The 18,855-nt window shown below is 32.7% G+C and overlaps 1 protein-coding gene across 1 annotated transcript; it reads left to right on the forward strand.

The window, feature by feature from the left end:
- The first annotated feature begins 443 nt into the window (after nt 1-443).
- On the forward strand, nt 444-17,294 carry LOC133326376 (T-box transcription factor TBX5). The gene is made up of 6 exons (XM_061535028.1): nt 444-654; nt 7,297-7,798; nt 9,583-9,739; nt 10,128-10,289; nt 13,547-13,614; nt 16,313-17,294. Exons 1-6 carry the CDS (start codon nt 447-449, stop codon nt 17,292-17,294), a joined length of 2,079 nt encoding a protein of 692 aa, XP_061391012.1. The 5' UTR covers nt 444-446.
- Nucleotides 17,295-18,855: the final 1,561 nt, after the last annotated feature.

Genomic DNA, 18,855 nt, shown 5'->3' on the forward strand with positions numbered 1-18,855 from the left:
CACACACATGGACCTGTTTTCATATTATACACCGCGTTGAAAGTTTAATTAATTCGTTGATCACGCCTAATCACATTTGATTGTTGCTGTTGTTCGAACAAAAGTAAAAGTGTCAAAAAATAGCAAAAAAGAAAAACAACAACGAATAAATTGCAACATTTGTTCCGACCTACCTTCCCCAACTAATCGAACAACGGCGATGACATGCGAGACATGTTCTCAACTTGAATGGATCAAATATTGAACTTAAAGTGATTGATATTTTAATGAGTTGGCAAAAAATAAATAAAATTCAAACAAGGTGTTAAATAAATCAAAATTAAACAAATTGCGGATTATAAAATCAAATTCGGACAATTGCCAAAAATATATTTTTAGTGAATTGAAATAAAATTCTTTATTTAGAAAAAACAAAGTGATCTCGTAATAATCTAATCTAAAGTGCTATGCATCAAACTGTCTATATGCGCCCGCCAACTAACACCAATCTAATGGGTCCCACCGAATGTTCCAGTGCCCTTATGTCCAGCATGCCATTTATGGACAATGCTGGCGGCCTCACAACCAATATTACGGATTATGGCTGCTATTCAACGACAGATCATTGGTCATCGCCATATATGAGCACTCTGAGTCCAATGAAACAAATTGAAGGTAAGACCGAGATTTCGTAAGGAATTAAAATTACAAAAAATACAATAAATAATTATTAAGGTAATTTTTTGAAATATAATTTTTTGGTAGAAAATGATTCATAGATTCTCACATGCCTATCACAAACGGTGATACATTTTCCTAAACCCTTTAATACGGATGATGGAAAGGATTTTTTTAAATCCTATTTTAAATATTTTTTTCAATGGTGACATTTGATTGGGCGCCATATCCAGAAAGATCATCAGTCAAAATATAAATATGTATTGAATGGTGAAATTTAATTGGGCGCCATATCCAAAATATCATCAGTTTAAGAGGATTCCGACACGTATTCAAAACAAGTTTAAACATTTCAAAGTTTTGCAATTTTGCATTCAAAATAAATTTCCTGTAATAATTTTCGTATGAGCGAAAAAAATTTAGGGAAATTTCAAGTGGCGCCCAACACATATGGGTTCAGTTAGTTGGTATGGTTCAATGACCCTCTAATTTTTCAATATTTATTTATATAATAGGATTAGACTTTATTCACAAAAGTCTCAGTTTTGTCTATCTGCGCTTCAAGATCGCTGAAGAAATTGTTTCTACGGGCTATATTTAAAGAGGTCCGTTTATGTGGAAGCAATTCGGAGCTTAATTCATGGCATTGCTTTTATTTGTGAAATTGTTAAAATTTTCTAAACCTTAGAGCGGGTTCATTGTACCCAGTCCACTGGGATGACTGCCACCCATTATCACATATAGCATGGACTAGGATATGTTGTTTTTTATTATATCCAAACACTGCTACAAATATTCAAATCGTCGCCACTCACTTTGTTCCAATCTTTCTAATATTGTTCCCAATGCGTTCCGATTTTTTCGGTTTTATCCGCAAAGAGAACTAGGTCGTTCAATTAGTTCCATAGTTCCGTTTAGTTCAATCGTTCACGTCCAATGGTACTGCTTTCACTTGCGAAATAGTGGATAATATCAACAGCCGATTGTTAAAGTTTTGTACACCTTAGAGTGGGTTCATTGTGCCCAGTCCACTGGGATGACTGCCGCCCATTATCACATATAGCATCGACTAGGATCAGTTGTCCTTTATTATATCCAAACACTGCTACAAAATATTTAACTCGTTGCGAGATTGGGCGCCACTCATTTTGTTCCAATCTTTCTTATATCTTTCCTGATGCGGTCCGATTTTTTCTGTTTTATCCGCAAAAAGAACTAGGTCGTTTATTAGGTACCATAGTTCATTAGTACACATCAATAAATTTGGAACATTTTAGACGAACGATTGAATCAAAAGGAAATGGACGAGAACAAATAGGGACAGAGAAAAAAAATGAAGCTGGCCTAGTACCGATCATTTTTTTTAGTTCCTGATGAGGTCCGATTTTTTTTCTGTTTTATCCGCAAAAAGAACTAGGTCGTTCCTTTGGACTAGTTCTTTCCAGAATGACCCATCGAGAAAAGTCGTTCATTTAGTTCCATAGTTACCTTATGTTCTTGGTACACGTCAGTTTATTTGGGCGAATGGACGGGAAATCAAGTTAAACGATAGAAGCAAAAGAAATTGAACGAGACCAAAAAGGCGCGATTGGAGCACAAGGAAGTTGATGAATTAAAAAAGGGGCCTAGTACCGATCATTCCCTTTGCGGAATAGTTCCTTTGAACTATTCGTTCCGGAAGGAACCAACTCTACGTTTCTGTGTGAATAGTTCCTTTGAACTATGGACAATATAAATCCGTCTTTGGCCGAAATTATTGATTCAAAATTATCCATATATGTATTTATTTTGTAGTTTCTCAAGGATATACAATTAATATCCGACCTCAGCTACCACATAGTCATCCTCCCTTCAGTCTGGAAAAAAAATTGGTCTGACAATACATTGTTACCCCACAAAATTATGATGTGACGTTACCCCACAAAATTTTACAACCAAAAAAAAGTGGAATGAAATAAAATTCACAATGTAATCGAATCAGCAGACAGATATCTGGCTGGCGTATATTTCGAACATATTTCATATTTGTTTTACATCTTATAGCTGATTAATTTGACGCATGTTCTTTGGGGGATGCCTTGCATGGCCCCAAAACCATTCTCCCTTCCTCCCCCTTTAACACATGCCATGGGTCTTTTGTTGTGTTGTGTTGTTCATGTTACATGTTTTTATTATTTGGTGTGTGTGTGTGAACAATAACCACAAAGCGAATAAGAATACGAAGAATACAAATCGTAATTCGATGTTGGCAGACAATGGAGGAGGAATATTTCAACGGATCAGCTTTAAGATAGAACAAAAGAAACACACAAATTAAACAGCCACTGTCTGTACTATATGGTAATAATGTATATCGGATTGTTTGGATGGTTGATCTGTTGGAGATGTTAAATTTCGAACTATAGCATGTGCCTATGTTATCTAAATTTAGCTTAGAATGCAACTTGTTTGCTTGTTCTATCCCGATGTATGATCCATGCATTTTCATCCCGTAAGAAGAAACCTAGTGAAGACTACACGACGATTATTTATGGATATCATCCATCCATCTATCCTTTCATTGACGTGACTACATTCGAAAACCCTCCAAACAAACGTGTGTTGGTTGTGGCGTCGGTCGGTGGCACAACGGTGTCACTCAACACTTGCAGCATATGACTATAAATTGCTAATTAAGTGCTTCAAAAAATAAAATTCAATTACATTTTGTGTTGATACATTTATTGCTTGAGATTATTATTAATTTTTTATATTTTAGAGATGATGGGCTGGGAAAAGGGGGAAAGGATTAAGGGAGTGATCTTTACTTTTTAGCAAAAAACTAAAAACAACTAATATTTTATGAAATGCGAAGGAAAACATTTCTTGAGAAGAATTTCGGAAAGGAAATAAAGAAATAATATAGAAAAAATTTGTTGGAGATGTTCCTCAAGGACTTGCCTTGAGGAACATCTACAACGAATTGTCTCTAGGCTTCGCATTTACATGGATTGACATACATTATGAATGCACAACAACTTTTATTTTTTTTTAATATCGAATATATCGCGCTGTTTCAGTATGCAGAATACCTAGTTCAAAGAACTAGTAGTTCAAAATAACTATTTCGCAAACGGAACGATCGGTACTAAGTCCGTTATTTTGTTAACCTAGTTCCATTTGTTTCAGTCCTTTCTTTTTGCTCACCTGCTTCCTTTTGATCCAACGTTATTTACATATTTCGATTAATTTATCGAATTAACTGACATTTGCCAATGTTCTATGGAACGATTGAACTATGGAACTAATTGAACGATCTAGTTCATTTTACGGAATCGCTACAGGAATAACATTGTCCAATCCTAGAGCAGTTGAAGCACAACATTTGGCTCATCGAGAATTTTCATACACAGTTTAGACGTGACAAAATTAGTATCGAAGACGTTGAAGTCAGTGGATGGCAAAACGAGGTTTTCACCGATGAAAATATTGAAAAGAAAATCCACACAATGATTTTTAATGTTTCCATCATACAAATTATGGATATTTGACCATTCGTAGCCCAGTTTGGATATGCTCAAATGTATTAAACTATTCGATATGTGACAACGAATAAAGCAAGGCTAAAGCAAGGAAGTCTTTCAACAAGTCCTTTAAAGGAATGCATTATCCAAAAACTTTTTTTCACTGTAGTAGGGCAGGGACTTTTTCAGCTGTGCTAAATGTGGAAGGCCCTTTAAAGAATACATTTTTGACAGGAAGAAAGAAAGAAAAAAATGCCTCATAGACACATCATTGGAGTGCACATCTTTAGGAAAACTGTTATACTCCAAAATTTTCCAGACTTCTTCTGGAGACAGAATACTTTTAATGTCTTTTAATTTTCCATAAACGAAATGTATCCATAAGGACCATATAAATATTCTGTTAACAGAAGATCTTCAATGCATGTCCTATAAGCTTAAAATATTGTTGAGGTCTTCACTAGACCATCTAATTAGAGTTGGGTAATCTATTTCACGTAGCGGATCGCTCTTTCTCGTTCCTTTTTTAAAAAGGAACTAGTTGCTTAACGTAGTTCCTTTGTTCCATATAGTTCCTTTACTCCACATAGTTCCTTTGATCCAAATAGTTCCATTGTTACGTATAGTTCCTTTGATCCATATAGTTCCTTTGCTCTTTATAGTTCCATTGCTCCATATAGTTCCTTTGCTCTATATAGTTCCTTTACTCCATATAGTTCCTTTGCTCCAAATAGTGCCTTTGCTCCGAATAGTTCCTTTGCTCCATATAGTTCCTTTGTTCAATATAGTTCCATATAGTTCCTTAGCTCTTCATAGTTCCTTTGCTCTTTGCTTTTTATAGTTCATTTTAGTTCAAAAAAGAACGAGATCAGAAAAAAAATAAAGATCGATACCAAAAAGGAACGAGATCAGAAAAAGGAACTATATTAATTAAAGAGTTGGAACTAGTTCCAATCTTTCCTTTCTCGGAGTAGTTCCAATGAACTAGTTCGTTCCGGAACTACCCAACTCTACATCTAATCATATTTTATGGGCAAAAACAAAAGACCGCCGGAAAATTCAAGACATTTCAATATTATTATAAATTTGTATTTCAATTGTGATCATTACATCTAATTTGTAATTCGAGAATTTTGTTTGTAATTCAAATTATTTCATTTGAAAGTCATTATTCTATTTATAAATCGAATTATTACAATTGTAATTCAAAATGTATTAAAAAATATCGAATTCCTAATAGAATAATTTGAATTGCAAATGAAATCCTTTGAATTTCAAATAAAATAATATGCATTTTAAATATAAAAATTTGAATTCCAAATGAAATTATTTGAATTTGAAATGAAATAATTATATTTTTAAATAGAATAATTTGAATTTCAAATGGAATTTTCAAATAGCAAATAAGGTTTTTAACAACTGAAATATTTGTTTGTTATAACATCTGAAAAGGTGTAAAGTTCTTCTAAGGATACAAAATCTTCTACGAATCTGCCTAGAGTTTTGGAATGACAGAAACACGACAAAAGGGCATCTATAGACCTAAGGATATATGAGGACCTTTTTGAGGGCTTTGTAGAGTTCTCCTACAAATAGACAAGCTTCCGGAGACCTTCGACCTTCGGAACTCTTTTTGCTACAGAGTATTAGAAAAGCTCCTGACAATCTGGTGATCTTGTGCATTAAAGAAAGAGCTTCTGGTTATTCGATTTTGCTCCTCATTTCTTGTGAAGCGTTCCATTGGTAATTTATGAGAATTATATATTCAGCCTTTATTTTCTGTAATGTGTTGTTTTGTAGCTCGCCCTTTTACATATGACGACTTAGAGGTCTTCAACACACGGAAAAAATAATCGGAGCCATTAATATTGGAATATGATCTATTCATAAAACACTTTCTGAAGTGAAAGTTATCATCATCCACACACCACAATATATAAAAGGGTATTCTAAAAAAAATCCGATTTATGGTCGCATATTTTGTGTTCTCCATTCCATTTTCAAAACATTGTATCTCTTCACAAAAACAAATAATCGCATTTGTTGCAGACTTGCCATATAGTTTTATCGCTGCTCAGGAGGATGACCATATGTTCTTGTTTATACAAAAAATGCAACACAACTTCATTTGTTATATTTTCAATATTTATGTGATCTAATTCGAAATCATATTTAGAATATTGAACGACCTAAATTAATCAAAGAAAAAATTTGTTGCAATCCGTTAAAATTAGGTCACAATTTTTGTAGAATAAATAAACAATGTAGGGAACATTCAAACAAGAAAGGTCTTGTTTGAATTTCGACCTAATTTTGCTCACATTTTCCCATTCCAATAATCTGGCAAGTGTTTGAATATTTTATTGCAACTACAACAAATTTAAATTCTATTTAAAATTCTGATGTAGAATAAAAGCGGCCAAAGAAGAAGACGACAATGAGCAAAGAAAGAGATTCGGTGTTACTTTGGGGAAGAAGATCCGTCACACTTGACAGAAAAACAATTATTTGTGCCAAATACTAATTGATTTTCGAATTCATTAATTACAACAACAACATAGCAACATTCTTGGGAGAGAGAACACAAAAAAAGATTTCCCCAGACAATCAACAATTCTTTGTATTTTTGTCAAGGATTCCCCGAGTATGTTCAGACCCTAAACGAATGGAGATGCGCAACGAGTGGAGATTATCTCTTTTATTTTTTGTTGTTATAGAAATTCCATTGATCGGACGATTGCCAAGCAATTAGTTTTGATGATGGTGGTATTGCCATTGTGGGGTCATGGGTCATAAACAACAATGGCTTTGAAATCGAGCAAGACAAACATATTTTCTGTCGGCAATTTTGTGGCATGCATAGTGAACACATGTTGCATGCCAAAAAAGATTTTTTTCGGGGGGTTTTATGGAATGTTAGGATATATTTAAATTATCTAAAATTAAATATTTTTACCAAGCCAAAATCCAAACATTCAAACTAAACTCCCAAGCAGCAACTTTTAAAATTATTACCGAAATAGTTTTTATATCCTGAATCTCTTCTCATGTTTGTTTTTTCGACATATACCCTAATTTCTCACACCCACTAATGACATTTCTTCCTCTCTCCCCTTGTCTCTTTTCTATTTCACAGCCTGCATTCAAACAGCCGGAAGAGATCGCAGCAGTTATAAGCCACTTGAAAGTGTTGATTCGAAACTATCGGATATTGACACAAATAGTTCGTGCAGTGGAAAGGATGAATCTGTCAACAATACAACAGCAACAAATACACACTACAACAATGACAACAATAACAATAGCAACACCAATAATAACAATAGCAACAAAAAATCATCATCATCAGCTAATAAAAATAAAAAAGACGGAACAACAAATGTCAACAACAACGGCAGTGGCAAAGATGAAGAAAGTCTCCATCCCTCTTTGGCCCAGGCTGTTGTGGTATTGGAAACCAAAACTCTTTGGGATAAATTTCATGAACAAGGCACCGAAATGATTGTCACGAAATCGGGTCGACGTATGTTTCCCACATTTCAGGTGCGAATTGGAGGGCTAGATCCCCAGGCTACCTATATTATGATGATGGATTTTGTACCGGTCGATGATAAGCGATATCGTTATGCATTTCACAAGTAAGTAAAATTTTTAAATCTAGATGTTTATATTTACCAAGCTTTAGAAGATTTTCTTTCCACGGAAAAAACTGATATTTTTTGAATAAATTTAGTTCGAATTTTTGATACATTGGATACATTTTGCAGAATTTATAATTCATACATAGCAATAGCAAATATACTTAATTTAATGAGAGTGGAAAATGCCGTCAGATTATTGACAGACATATCGGATTAATATCGTAATATAACTTTGTATAACAAATCGAATACACTTTTTTTAAATATGATTCATAGATAATAATTTATTTATTTGGAGCGTAAATTTCACATCCGAATATTTACAGACATGTCGGGTCAATTTCGAAATTTTTATTTTTGTAGCACATTGCATACATTCTGCGAAATATGACAAAAATAAATTTTTTTTGTGATAATTATGCATTTAAAAATTAATTTATTTGTTCTATACTGTCCTGGCTTCATTCTACAACAAACATGTATTTAAAAATATTTATTTATTTATTATTAAAATATTTAATTTTTCAAATTAAATTTGAAGAACTTAATAAACTTCCGAGTATCTTCAGATATGTCGAATACATTTCCTAAAAGAGATTATTTTGTCTCATTTATATGGGTTGGAAATTGGACTTCTGATTTTTTTTTTTTATTTTTTATAAAATATGTCGAATATATTTTATAAAATATGATCCATAAAAAATTTCATTCTGTAAATTTAGAAACCAAATTAAATTCATTGAGTATAGACATTAAAAAAACAGAATTTATAAGACAGAAAAATTATTTTCGAATTTCTTCAGACATATCGGATAAATGTCGCAAACTAAATTCTTGTAAACAATCGATTACATTTTCTTAAAATAGGGCCTTTAATAAATAAATCCATTTATTTAGAAAGGAAACAAAGCTCATTGGAGCATAAATGTCACCTCCGAATATTTTCAGACATATCGAACAAATTTCGGAAATGCAATTTTTATGGTTCATGGGATATAGTTTTGTAAAATGCAACTCTCTCAACCCTAATTTCGATATTTGGACATCTCTAGAGACGATACTCAATATAGATACACGTTCTGACAAATCCCTCATTAAAAATACCCCGTCCCATTTCCGGTATGAATTAATTGAGAGAAGAAATTTTAATGAAAAGTAAATTTTTAACAGTGAAATTTATTTTCGAATTCCCTCAGACATGTTGGATAAATATTAGTAAATCCTTTCACTGAATTTACTTAGTGTAGACTTTAAATATGTATTTGATATCAAAAGTCGAATTTTAGAAAGCGTTTCGAATTTGTCAAATCAGTTAAAATTGATTTTCGACCCGGTTTTCAACATTTACTGACTTCATCCTGGTCGACTATTGTATCTAGGACCTGTTGGAGATTTTCTGTCAAAAGAAGTCATGTAAATTGTATTCAGTCTATAAAGAAGAGTCTTGAATTTGCAAAAATGCGTTAAAAAACTCCCTACGGTAGAGTTTGGGGACGTATACTTCGTATAAGACTTATAGAAGCGTTTCTAATTATTCAGTATATTTCAGTATAATGGATTCTATTCGATTTGCATAGATCAAATGCTTCTTGTGTCTTTATATAGGACCGGATCTTGTTCTTATGATGGCGTTTTAAAGATTTTTTCAAAGTGTTTCTGTAGTAGTAAAATTCTTGTGATCTTCTACAGAAAAAACTGTATTTAAATATTGTATTTTTTATATTTACGTTACTTCAGATTTATTCAGTCAAACTAATATTTTTCTATTTTTTACTTTTTAGTTCCAGTTGGGTTGTGGCAGGAAAAGCTGATCCCATTTCACCACCACGCATACACGTACACCCCGATTCACCGGCACCCGGTACTAATTGGATGAAACAGATCATTTCCTTTGATAAATTGAAATTGACGAACAATCAGTTGGATGAAAATGGACATGTAAGTTGAGGAAGAAAACATTTTTTTTCTTTAATAAAATCTGGTCTAAATTATTTGCAACAAAATTGTACTCTGGGTATAAAATTCCTTGGTACTCGAATATCAGTTTTACGAAGAAGCTTTCTACAATCGTCTGACAGACGCTTTGATAGAATATTTGGATATGAAAAATCTCATATTTTACTGTTCAAGAAATAATTACCTGTAGGACCACGAAGAATCGATGTCAAAACACAAAACGTTGACCTATGGCAAATTGAATCTTTGAGTTCCACGAAAATTCCCAATTGCTAAAATTGTTTGCATACTATAATATTGAAATCTTGTTGTATTAATTGATTGTATAAGGATTTTAAAATGCAATGTCTTTTCTTTTAATTTTTTTCAGATTATTTTAAATTCTATGCATCGTTATCAGCCACGTTTTCATATCGTCTATTTGCCACCGAAAAATGCCTCAATGGATGAGAGTGAACATTCAAGTCATTATAGGACCTTTATATTTCCGGAGACTTCGTTTACGGCGGTAACGGCCTATCAAAATCAACGTGTAAGTAGTAAAACTAACAATTTTCGTTTTCAATAATAAAAAAAATAAATAATAATTTGGAAGAGAATAAATAGGAATAGGAATAAATTTTAAGTTACAAAACAAAATATGTTACAATAAATATGGGTATAGGTAAATTATATTTGTAAATGACAAATAATACCTACGAAAAGCTTATAGAGGTCTTTAACCAATTGAAATTATATAGGCTTACTGAAAAGTGTTTACCAATTATTTCAAATTCGGAACGAACGGGCAAAGACAAGATTTCGATTCTTATACCGAATATATTCGAATTTATGTAGAAAATTCATAAATAAAAACTGCGGTGAAAAAGGGATATTTTGAGAGAACTCTAATGGAACGGGGCATTTGATATGATTTTTACGAAATGTTGAAATTTATAGGATGTTTGAATCGAAATTCTGAAATAATTTGCATATGTTCCACTTTCCATTTCTACTATTGTTGTAGTTTTTTGGTGTTACACATAATATCCGAACATGCAATGTCAATGAATCGCCAAAGCATTCATATGGGCACTTCCGCAGTCACTTACACGACATTCAGAGGCAAAATCACATTTTAAATTTTAAATAAATCGAAAACAATTAAATTATTTTACATTTCTCCCATAATACTTTTTTTTTTATAGAACTTTAGGAGTACTATCAGTGACAAAAAAACCAGTGAGTGGAGCAGTATAATCGGACGGGGCCGACAGATATGATACCCTACACAACTTCCATGGAAATCTAACTTTCTGTGGTCCTATATTCTGAGCTTGACGGATTAGAAGTCAACAAATATTACTAATATTAAGTACAGATTCCCTTCACCTTCGGTTGTGTTGTGATGACTCGAAAAAACACAAAAATTAAGTTTATTATCTGATCATAACCGAAAATTATAGACGTTGTCTTTGACCATACCTGCATCCTCATGGAATATATCAAAACGATCAGCGCTATATTTCCGCACTCTAGTGTGGTAATGGGTTACTAAATAGTATCTCAGTAAATATTTAAGTGTAACTCCCACATGTGAGTACATACGACAATATAATTGGTATCAATTTAAAAGTCAACCACTCCTCTTGGATATACTATCAACTTGTCGGGTCTAGGCCATTCAGGTGTAAATATATACGCAATAGAATACAAATTTTGTCATTTTCTACACAAAAGTCTGGGTCCATTTGACCCACTAAATAATGACCGATCTTTATCAAAATAGGCATGCTTATTCTTTGGCCCGATCACCTTCTCCATGTAAAAATTTGCGAGGTTTGGGCCATAATAGCGGTGTCTGAAGCGACCAGAAAATCAGACAAAAATAAAGTTTTTGGTCCATTTCATTCCCTAAATATTAACCGATCTTTATCAAAAACAATAGGGTTCTTCATAGGCCAGAATCCATCCTACATGCAAAATTTTGTGAAGATTGGTCCATAACTGTGACCTGTATCGTATTTACAAATTATAATGGACAGACGGACGGACACACATGTCTAGATCGACTCAGCTAGTCGAGATATGACGATCGGTATACTTTAAAGTCTAGGTCTAGGACCAATATTTCGCGGCGTTACAAACTCTTCGGGCTGCACAAAGCTATAATACCCTGACAACATAGTTGTGTAGGGTATAATAATTAGGAGCCTCCAGTTTTTAACTTTTGAGATAAAAGCCACAAAAGAGTGGTCACTCACGCGACTTCAAATGTACATGACTTTAGACATCACTGCTAATAATAGGAACACCCTGAGAATTGTTTTTGAACTTTTTATATTCTTTACATGAATAAAAGATATCAACCTTTATTATTGAACTTTCAAAATTTGGCATATCGTTTTTTTTTTTTTTAAGAATTTTTGTCGCGACATTTTTGATTTTGCTGTTTTTATTTCTGCAGTCTGGGCATTTATAGTCATTAAATTAGTATTTATACAAAGAACAAGAAGAAAAAATTACAAATGCGGTCATTCTTTGTATTTTTGCCTTTGCTTTACGTATTTAAGCGCAATAAAAGAAACAAATTCTTCGACTTTTTACCTTTTTTTACCTATGGCTGTTCCATTTAATGCACATCATCCAGATTAAAATTTTGGGATTGAAGCTTCTACTCCTTCTACCCCTTGACTAATAGAAGGCGATATTTGGACATTAGAGATGATTGCTTATATTTCTTTTTTTCCATTGATAAACCAAAACAAGTTCCCTAACTATATCTCCAACACTACAACAACTAAACAGAACCCAAAAAAGCAATGATACATTTTATATTTGAAAACCTCAGGATAACAGTAATCCCAGAGAAAGCGTTAATTTTTTTAAAAAATAATTTCTTTGGTGCCGAGAATTGTTGTCCTCTAAATATTATTTTTAAATTAAATTATTTTCTATTAAAAGAAAATATTATTTTGGCACTGTTTCCACTCTGTCTACCTCAAAGAAAAATGAAAAAGTCTTCTATTGTGGTTGGCTGTCATACGCGACATAATTATGAAAGACACAAATTATTTTTTGTTTATTGAGATAAATTGCCGATGGTTTTTTGCAAATAAATTTCTTCTTTCAGTGTGGCATTTTCATTGGAAATAGTTCTCATTTATATTATTTCATTGCAAAATTTCTCTTTTAATTTAAAATTTTATGTGAAAAATTTATACACATAAATTATAAAATGAATTGAAAAAATCAATAAATAAAAATTAATATTTTAAACTAAATTCAAAAAATACTAAACTATAGAATATTGGATGAAATGAAAAGCTAATATAAATTGATATAAATTAAAATCGTATATTTACTTGTTTTACGAACTTGTTGGTATTTAAATGGCAATTAAAAATAAATCAAGACTCACTTAAAAAAATATAAAAATGTAAAAATGATGCATTTTTACATGCTCAGAAAAAATGTATATAATTTCGAAAATAATTTAAATAAAATATATATGTACATAAAATTAAAAATAATTAAATTTGTGGTTGTGGGCAATGATATAGCAAATTTATTCGCCACAAGTTCTACTGACCTACACACTATAGGAATACGTCTTCTGAATGAGGTTATGGACGAAAGAAGCCCTTTAGAATAACGAGGGGCTTGGAAGGAATGCAAATATTTTATAGGACTGATTATTGAAGGTCCTAAACTATATTGTTATATTTTTTGTATGCAATTATTTATTTTTTATATACTTTTTTTTGTTAATTTCTTTTATTTATTTTTCTATTTTTTTTTTCATTTTAGGTAACACAATTAAAAATTGTCAGCAATCCATTTGCTAAAGGTTTCAGAGATGATGGCACAAGTGATGCGTAAGTATTTATAATTTTTTCTTATTTTTCTTTTTGATTTTTTTATTACATTTTCAAAACAAATAACACAATTTTGGGGCACACAGAAACATCTGTGACCATAGAATGAATATCTATTATTTATATCAATCGAAAGGAATTCCCAAAAAATCTATTACTCTTCTTCTTCTTGTGTGTCTATAAATTCCCCAAAAATGTGGCTGAAATTCAAAATGAAACCAAACAAATCATTAACTAAACAAAAAAAATCCCTCAGATGTGAAACAAAAAAAAAAAGTGCAAAACATTACGAAGAAACGAATTCGTATGAATTATGACCGCGTGTTAACGATATGCGCCCACTTTTTTATTGATATCGTTTCTGCTTGTTTTGATTCGTCAAAAGTCAAAAAGGCCATAATTCAAAGTTATGAGAAAAAAAAAATACACTGGGGCCTCTAGTAACGCATAATAGGGGATAGAGAAAAAAAGAATTAAAATAACCTTCATATAGGATAAACTTTAAATTTAAAAGATTTCCTAGATCTATGGGCAGAAAATCTTCAAAATTGCTAGGATAATTGTCTCTTCAGACAGAAGTCCTTCTAGATGGGCTTGTAGAACTTTTTTAGACAGAAGGGGGTACATGAGATCAATATCGACAAGAAGAGCTTCCAATTGACTTCTACAGAGGATAGACCTTCTGCAGCTTGGCAAATGACCTTTTGGGGATCTTTTATAAATGAAAATACCTTCAGAAGACAGAAGTCATAGAGGTTTTAGATTTCTTATAGGCCTTCCATAGTCAAAATACCTTTCGACTTTTTCTAAATCTTTGACAAAAATAGTTTTCAAACTTCACCTTAGACATCCTTTAAAAAAATATTTTTAATACATCTGAGGATGGCTGGAAAAAATATTTTAAAAAATCGATTCAGATTACAAAAATAGTTAAATAATCATATAGAATAGAATATAAAATATTCATGGCTCCGAGGTTCTTTACAAGAATAGTCCTAAAAACCCACACTTACAGCTTTGAGAATTGCTAAATAATATTCTAAAATAAAATCCTGAGAAAAATTTTAAAGAAATACTTTAAGAAATTTTTTAAACGATTCAAGTCTAAGGCTCAGAGGAAATATTCTTAACAAATTACGCTCATGGTTCCAAAGGTCTTTATAATAATTCTAACAAATATGAAAAATACACCTCTACGGTTTTGAGGATTTTTATAAAAATATTCTTAAAAATCAACACTTAAAGTTCCGAAAATGTTTGGATTTGTTTTTTAAATTCACACTTGTAGCTCCAAGGATGGTTGAACTAATATACTTAAAAAAATCACGCTTTTAGTTCTGAGGATGATTCTGAACTTCTTTATCTTCACAGATCTTCTACAGAAAGAAGTCCTTAAGGTCGGTTTTTAAAGGTTTTGAATGTATCTAGGGGCAAAATTCCCTACATTGGTTTCTATATCATGAACGAGGCGTAGCCAGGTCTTCTACGAAAATATGAAAAAAATCTTAAAGAATACTTTTAAAGAAATTTTATAAACACAGATAGTCAGTAAATTAAATTTAGGGGTTTTCTGTAGGCAGAAGACTGAATATAAGATGATAGGACTGTAGAACTTCTAAAGGTATTCTATAGTGGGAATTTGTATAGATGTCATATACTAACAATGAACCTTCTTCACATTAAAAAAAAACATCTGCAGTCAAAAAAGAGAACTTTGTGTACTGACGACCTGTAGAAGAAGTCCTTCCCCGAACAGTTTCAATAAAGCTACAGATGGAGGGTATTTTCTACGTTAGTCAATCCAGAAGTTATTTCTCCATTTTGTTATCCAGAAATTAACTTTTGTCCATGAACACCAGAGGTCGGTGTTTTCTATTGACTGTAGTTGGTATTTCTTCGTCATAATTTTTAAATTATTCCGCCATTTTGTTATCCAGAAATAAACTTATCATAAAGACATCCAACCGATTGATGTAAATTGATTTGTATTCCTAATGAGGGTCCTCTCATAATTCCATCTGATTCAATTGTTGACCTCAGTTCTTCCGACTTCATTCTATTTTTCATAGCTAAGGAACTCTGGTGCCAACTCTGACCTCAGAACAAAAAATGATTGAATTCACTGAAAATCTGCTATATAACGCCCTTAAGGATATTCTTATTATATGTCTATTATTTTAATAAAACAATTTAAATTATTACATCCTTCGAAGTCTGTAAATCGAGACCTCAGTGTACCCACACAACATGTTTATCTATTTTTATATGCATTCGACACTACAAATCGATTTCATTTCGGATGATATTATAAACAATATTCAATTAAAAAGTTTTGTGGAAGTTCTTTTCGAAGTAGCCACTCAAAGAACAACAATAATAATAACAACAAACATAATTCAAAACTTTCAATATATTTTCAATATTGTGGTGGATTTATTCTTGGGAAATAATGGCAAAAACAACAAAAAATTCGAAATAATAACAATATTTTGGAGGAAAAACGGTGGACCCATTAAAATGTTTATATGAATATTTCTATGTCTCTGTGTGTGTGTATGTGTGCAAAGTAGCCAATTGTTATTGTTTATAAAATGTTATAAAAAAAATAACAACGATATGCAAAAGTGATATAAATTAACAAAACTGATGTGAACATTTTTATAATTTTTATTTTTGATTTTTTGTTTTGTTTTTGTAGACCACCAAACGGAGGAAGCATGGCAATGAATCAAATGAGCCATGAAAGTCATGCCAGAATGAAACAGCATCAGCAAGCCCAACAACAGCAAGCACAACAACATCACCAACAGCAGCAGCAGCAGCAACATCATCATCACCATCAGCAACAATCTCTCAAGGGTCATTCAAAAGAAACAGCCGCCGCCAACAACAACTCCACAGCAGCAGATTTAGAGAATCACAATCACAATGCCATGATTACATCGCCAGCAACCGCCAGTCATCATCTTCACTCCACCACCATGAATACCGCACCCTCTACCCCCTCCACAACTGGTACATCGCCTGATCTCATTAACTATCAAACATTGGCCAGCCAGACGGCAAATGGTCACAACGGCCTGCTCAATACGAATTGCATTTCACCCAAAACCGATCATTCGCATCACAGCAGCAGTGGCGGTTCTCCATATGGTCACAACGGCTCACATAGTCAAAATGTCGCCACGGCTGCAACTGCTGGACTTACGTCATCTTTGGCGAATTCTTCAGCCACCGCCGGTCTTATGACCACCACTTCGCCTCATCATCATCCCACCCATACCCATTTGAATTTGAATCTCAATTCACAAGTTATATCCCAGACATCACCGCAACATCATCATCAGGCACATCACCATATGGGCACGGCAAATATCTACTCCACCTTGAGTCAACCCTACGGCACGGATAATTCCAATTATGGTCCCATCTATCACAATCCCCACTATCATGGTCATAGTTATGGTAATCCCTATGAGAAAATCAAAGTAACTGGTCATATGCGTCAAGCCCACAGCCATGGTGTACCGAATAGCACATCGCCAACGGGACTCACGGGTGCAAATAACATGTCACCCTCCGGTAACTCATATGGCATGAGTAGCTATCAAAGTTTTTATAATACGGCAGCACATCAAATGATGAGGCCTGGTGGTTACATTGATTTGGTACCAAGATAAGGAGAGTGGCCAGGAAAAAGGAAATAGTATTAAAGGATGGATGGATTGTTCTGAAGAGTATTTTGTCAAGACGTATGAAGGAGGAGTGAACTCTGCTTATAGAATAACCAAAGAAAAAAGTATTAAACATATCACAGAAAAAATCTACACTTATCTATAAACCAAAGATTATAAAAAAAACCAAAGAAAACAACAACAACAATTATGCTTTCATTTAGTCAATTTTTAATAATTATTTTAAACAAATATTTTTTTATTTTTATTGATTAATAAACTTGTAAATAATATATTTTATAATTTTAACTAAATTGAATATTGATGTTTTTATTAATTTTTGGGAGGAGGAGGAGGACGAGGAGCTCGATTTTATATGGACTTTAAATATGTAAGGGTATTGTTTTCTTTTAGTCCAATAATTTGTACTTCCGATCATATTTGGGATACCAACAACTATATCTTGTCTGGTTCTTTAGGGAACAAGGGTAAAGTTATAACAGCAGAAGTGAATGTTGCAACAAGTGAACACGCATTTTTGTTCGAACGACCCGAACTTTTTATAACCTACATTATAAATTGGGTACAATTATACAAGGTAGGGTATCTTTTGTCAGAAAGGAGAAAATACACCGCTACCTTATGGGCAATAATGTACCATAGGTATGCTAAGAATATATCAAAAACCTTATGAACTGTCTGAAAGGGAAATTTTGTACTCGGAGAAAACGAAATGCTAAATTTCAGAAACATATGCTTCAAAATTGAACTAGAACCTAAAAGAGGGAAACACGTGCTAGGATTCAGGTCTGGGATGTTAAAGGAATATCAGAGTCGAACTTGATTTTGGACGCTGTTCTCCTTTATTCCTTTAAAATAAAATAAGCCAACTTAAAAGGCCATGCCTGAAGTCCTCTTATGTGTTTCCCCATTAAGAATACCGAAAATGGTCGTTATATTTATATGGGTGGTGCGCCTAAACTTTTTTATGTGAAACTGTGTTTTACCCACCTAGAGTCAGGTATGCTACTTTACATCCACATCGCTTAGGACAATTCGCCTAGGACCACAAAAAAATACATAAAATAGAGTGGGACTTGTATATAGTAGATATGTAAAAATCGGACCTCTTCGTCTGGAAAATGGGACAAAAACACTGAAAACTCGAATGGACATAAAATATTATTTTGATCAAGAGTATATGGGGTCTCGGGCGAATATTACGAGGTGTTGCAAACTGAATGACAAATTACATATTAATAATGAAATGTTAATTCGTTGGGGAATCTAGGTAATTGACTTTTAATTGGTCTCATGAATTATAATTTGGCTTTAAATGCAGAGGAAATAAATAAAAAAAAAAATAAATTATCCTGAAATATGTGGTTAGGCATTGGTGCTGCAAAGTTGGTAGTTTGGGAAATTTTAGGCACGTTGGATAGAAACTCGTCTTACCAAAAGGTTTGATTAGCCCAATATAACAGTGTCCCTAATTACTTAGTATATATGACACGTTTTCCCACCGAATTGGCTCTAATTTTATATTCTAAGGTATTTTTGGATGGTA

This window comes from Musca vetustissima, unplaced genomic scaffold (genome assembly GCF_032173495.1).
Source record: "Musca vetustissima isolate MV318-11 ecotype Yass unplaced genomic scaffold, APGP_CSIRO_Mvet_v1 utg25321, whole genome shotgun sequence".
NCBI lineage: Eukaryota > Metazoa > Arthropoda > Insecta > Diptera > Muscidae > Musca > Musca vetustissima.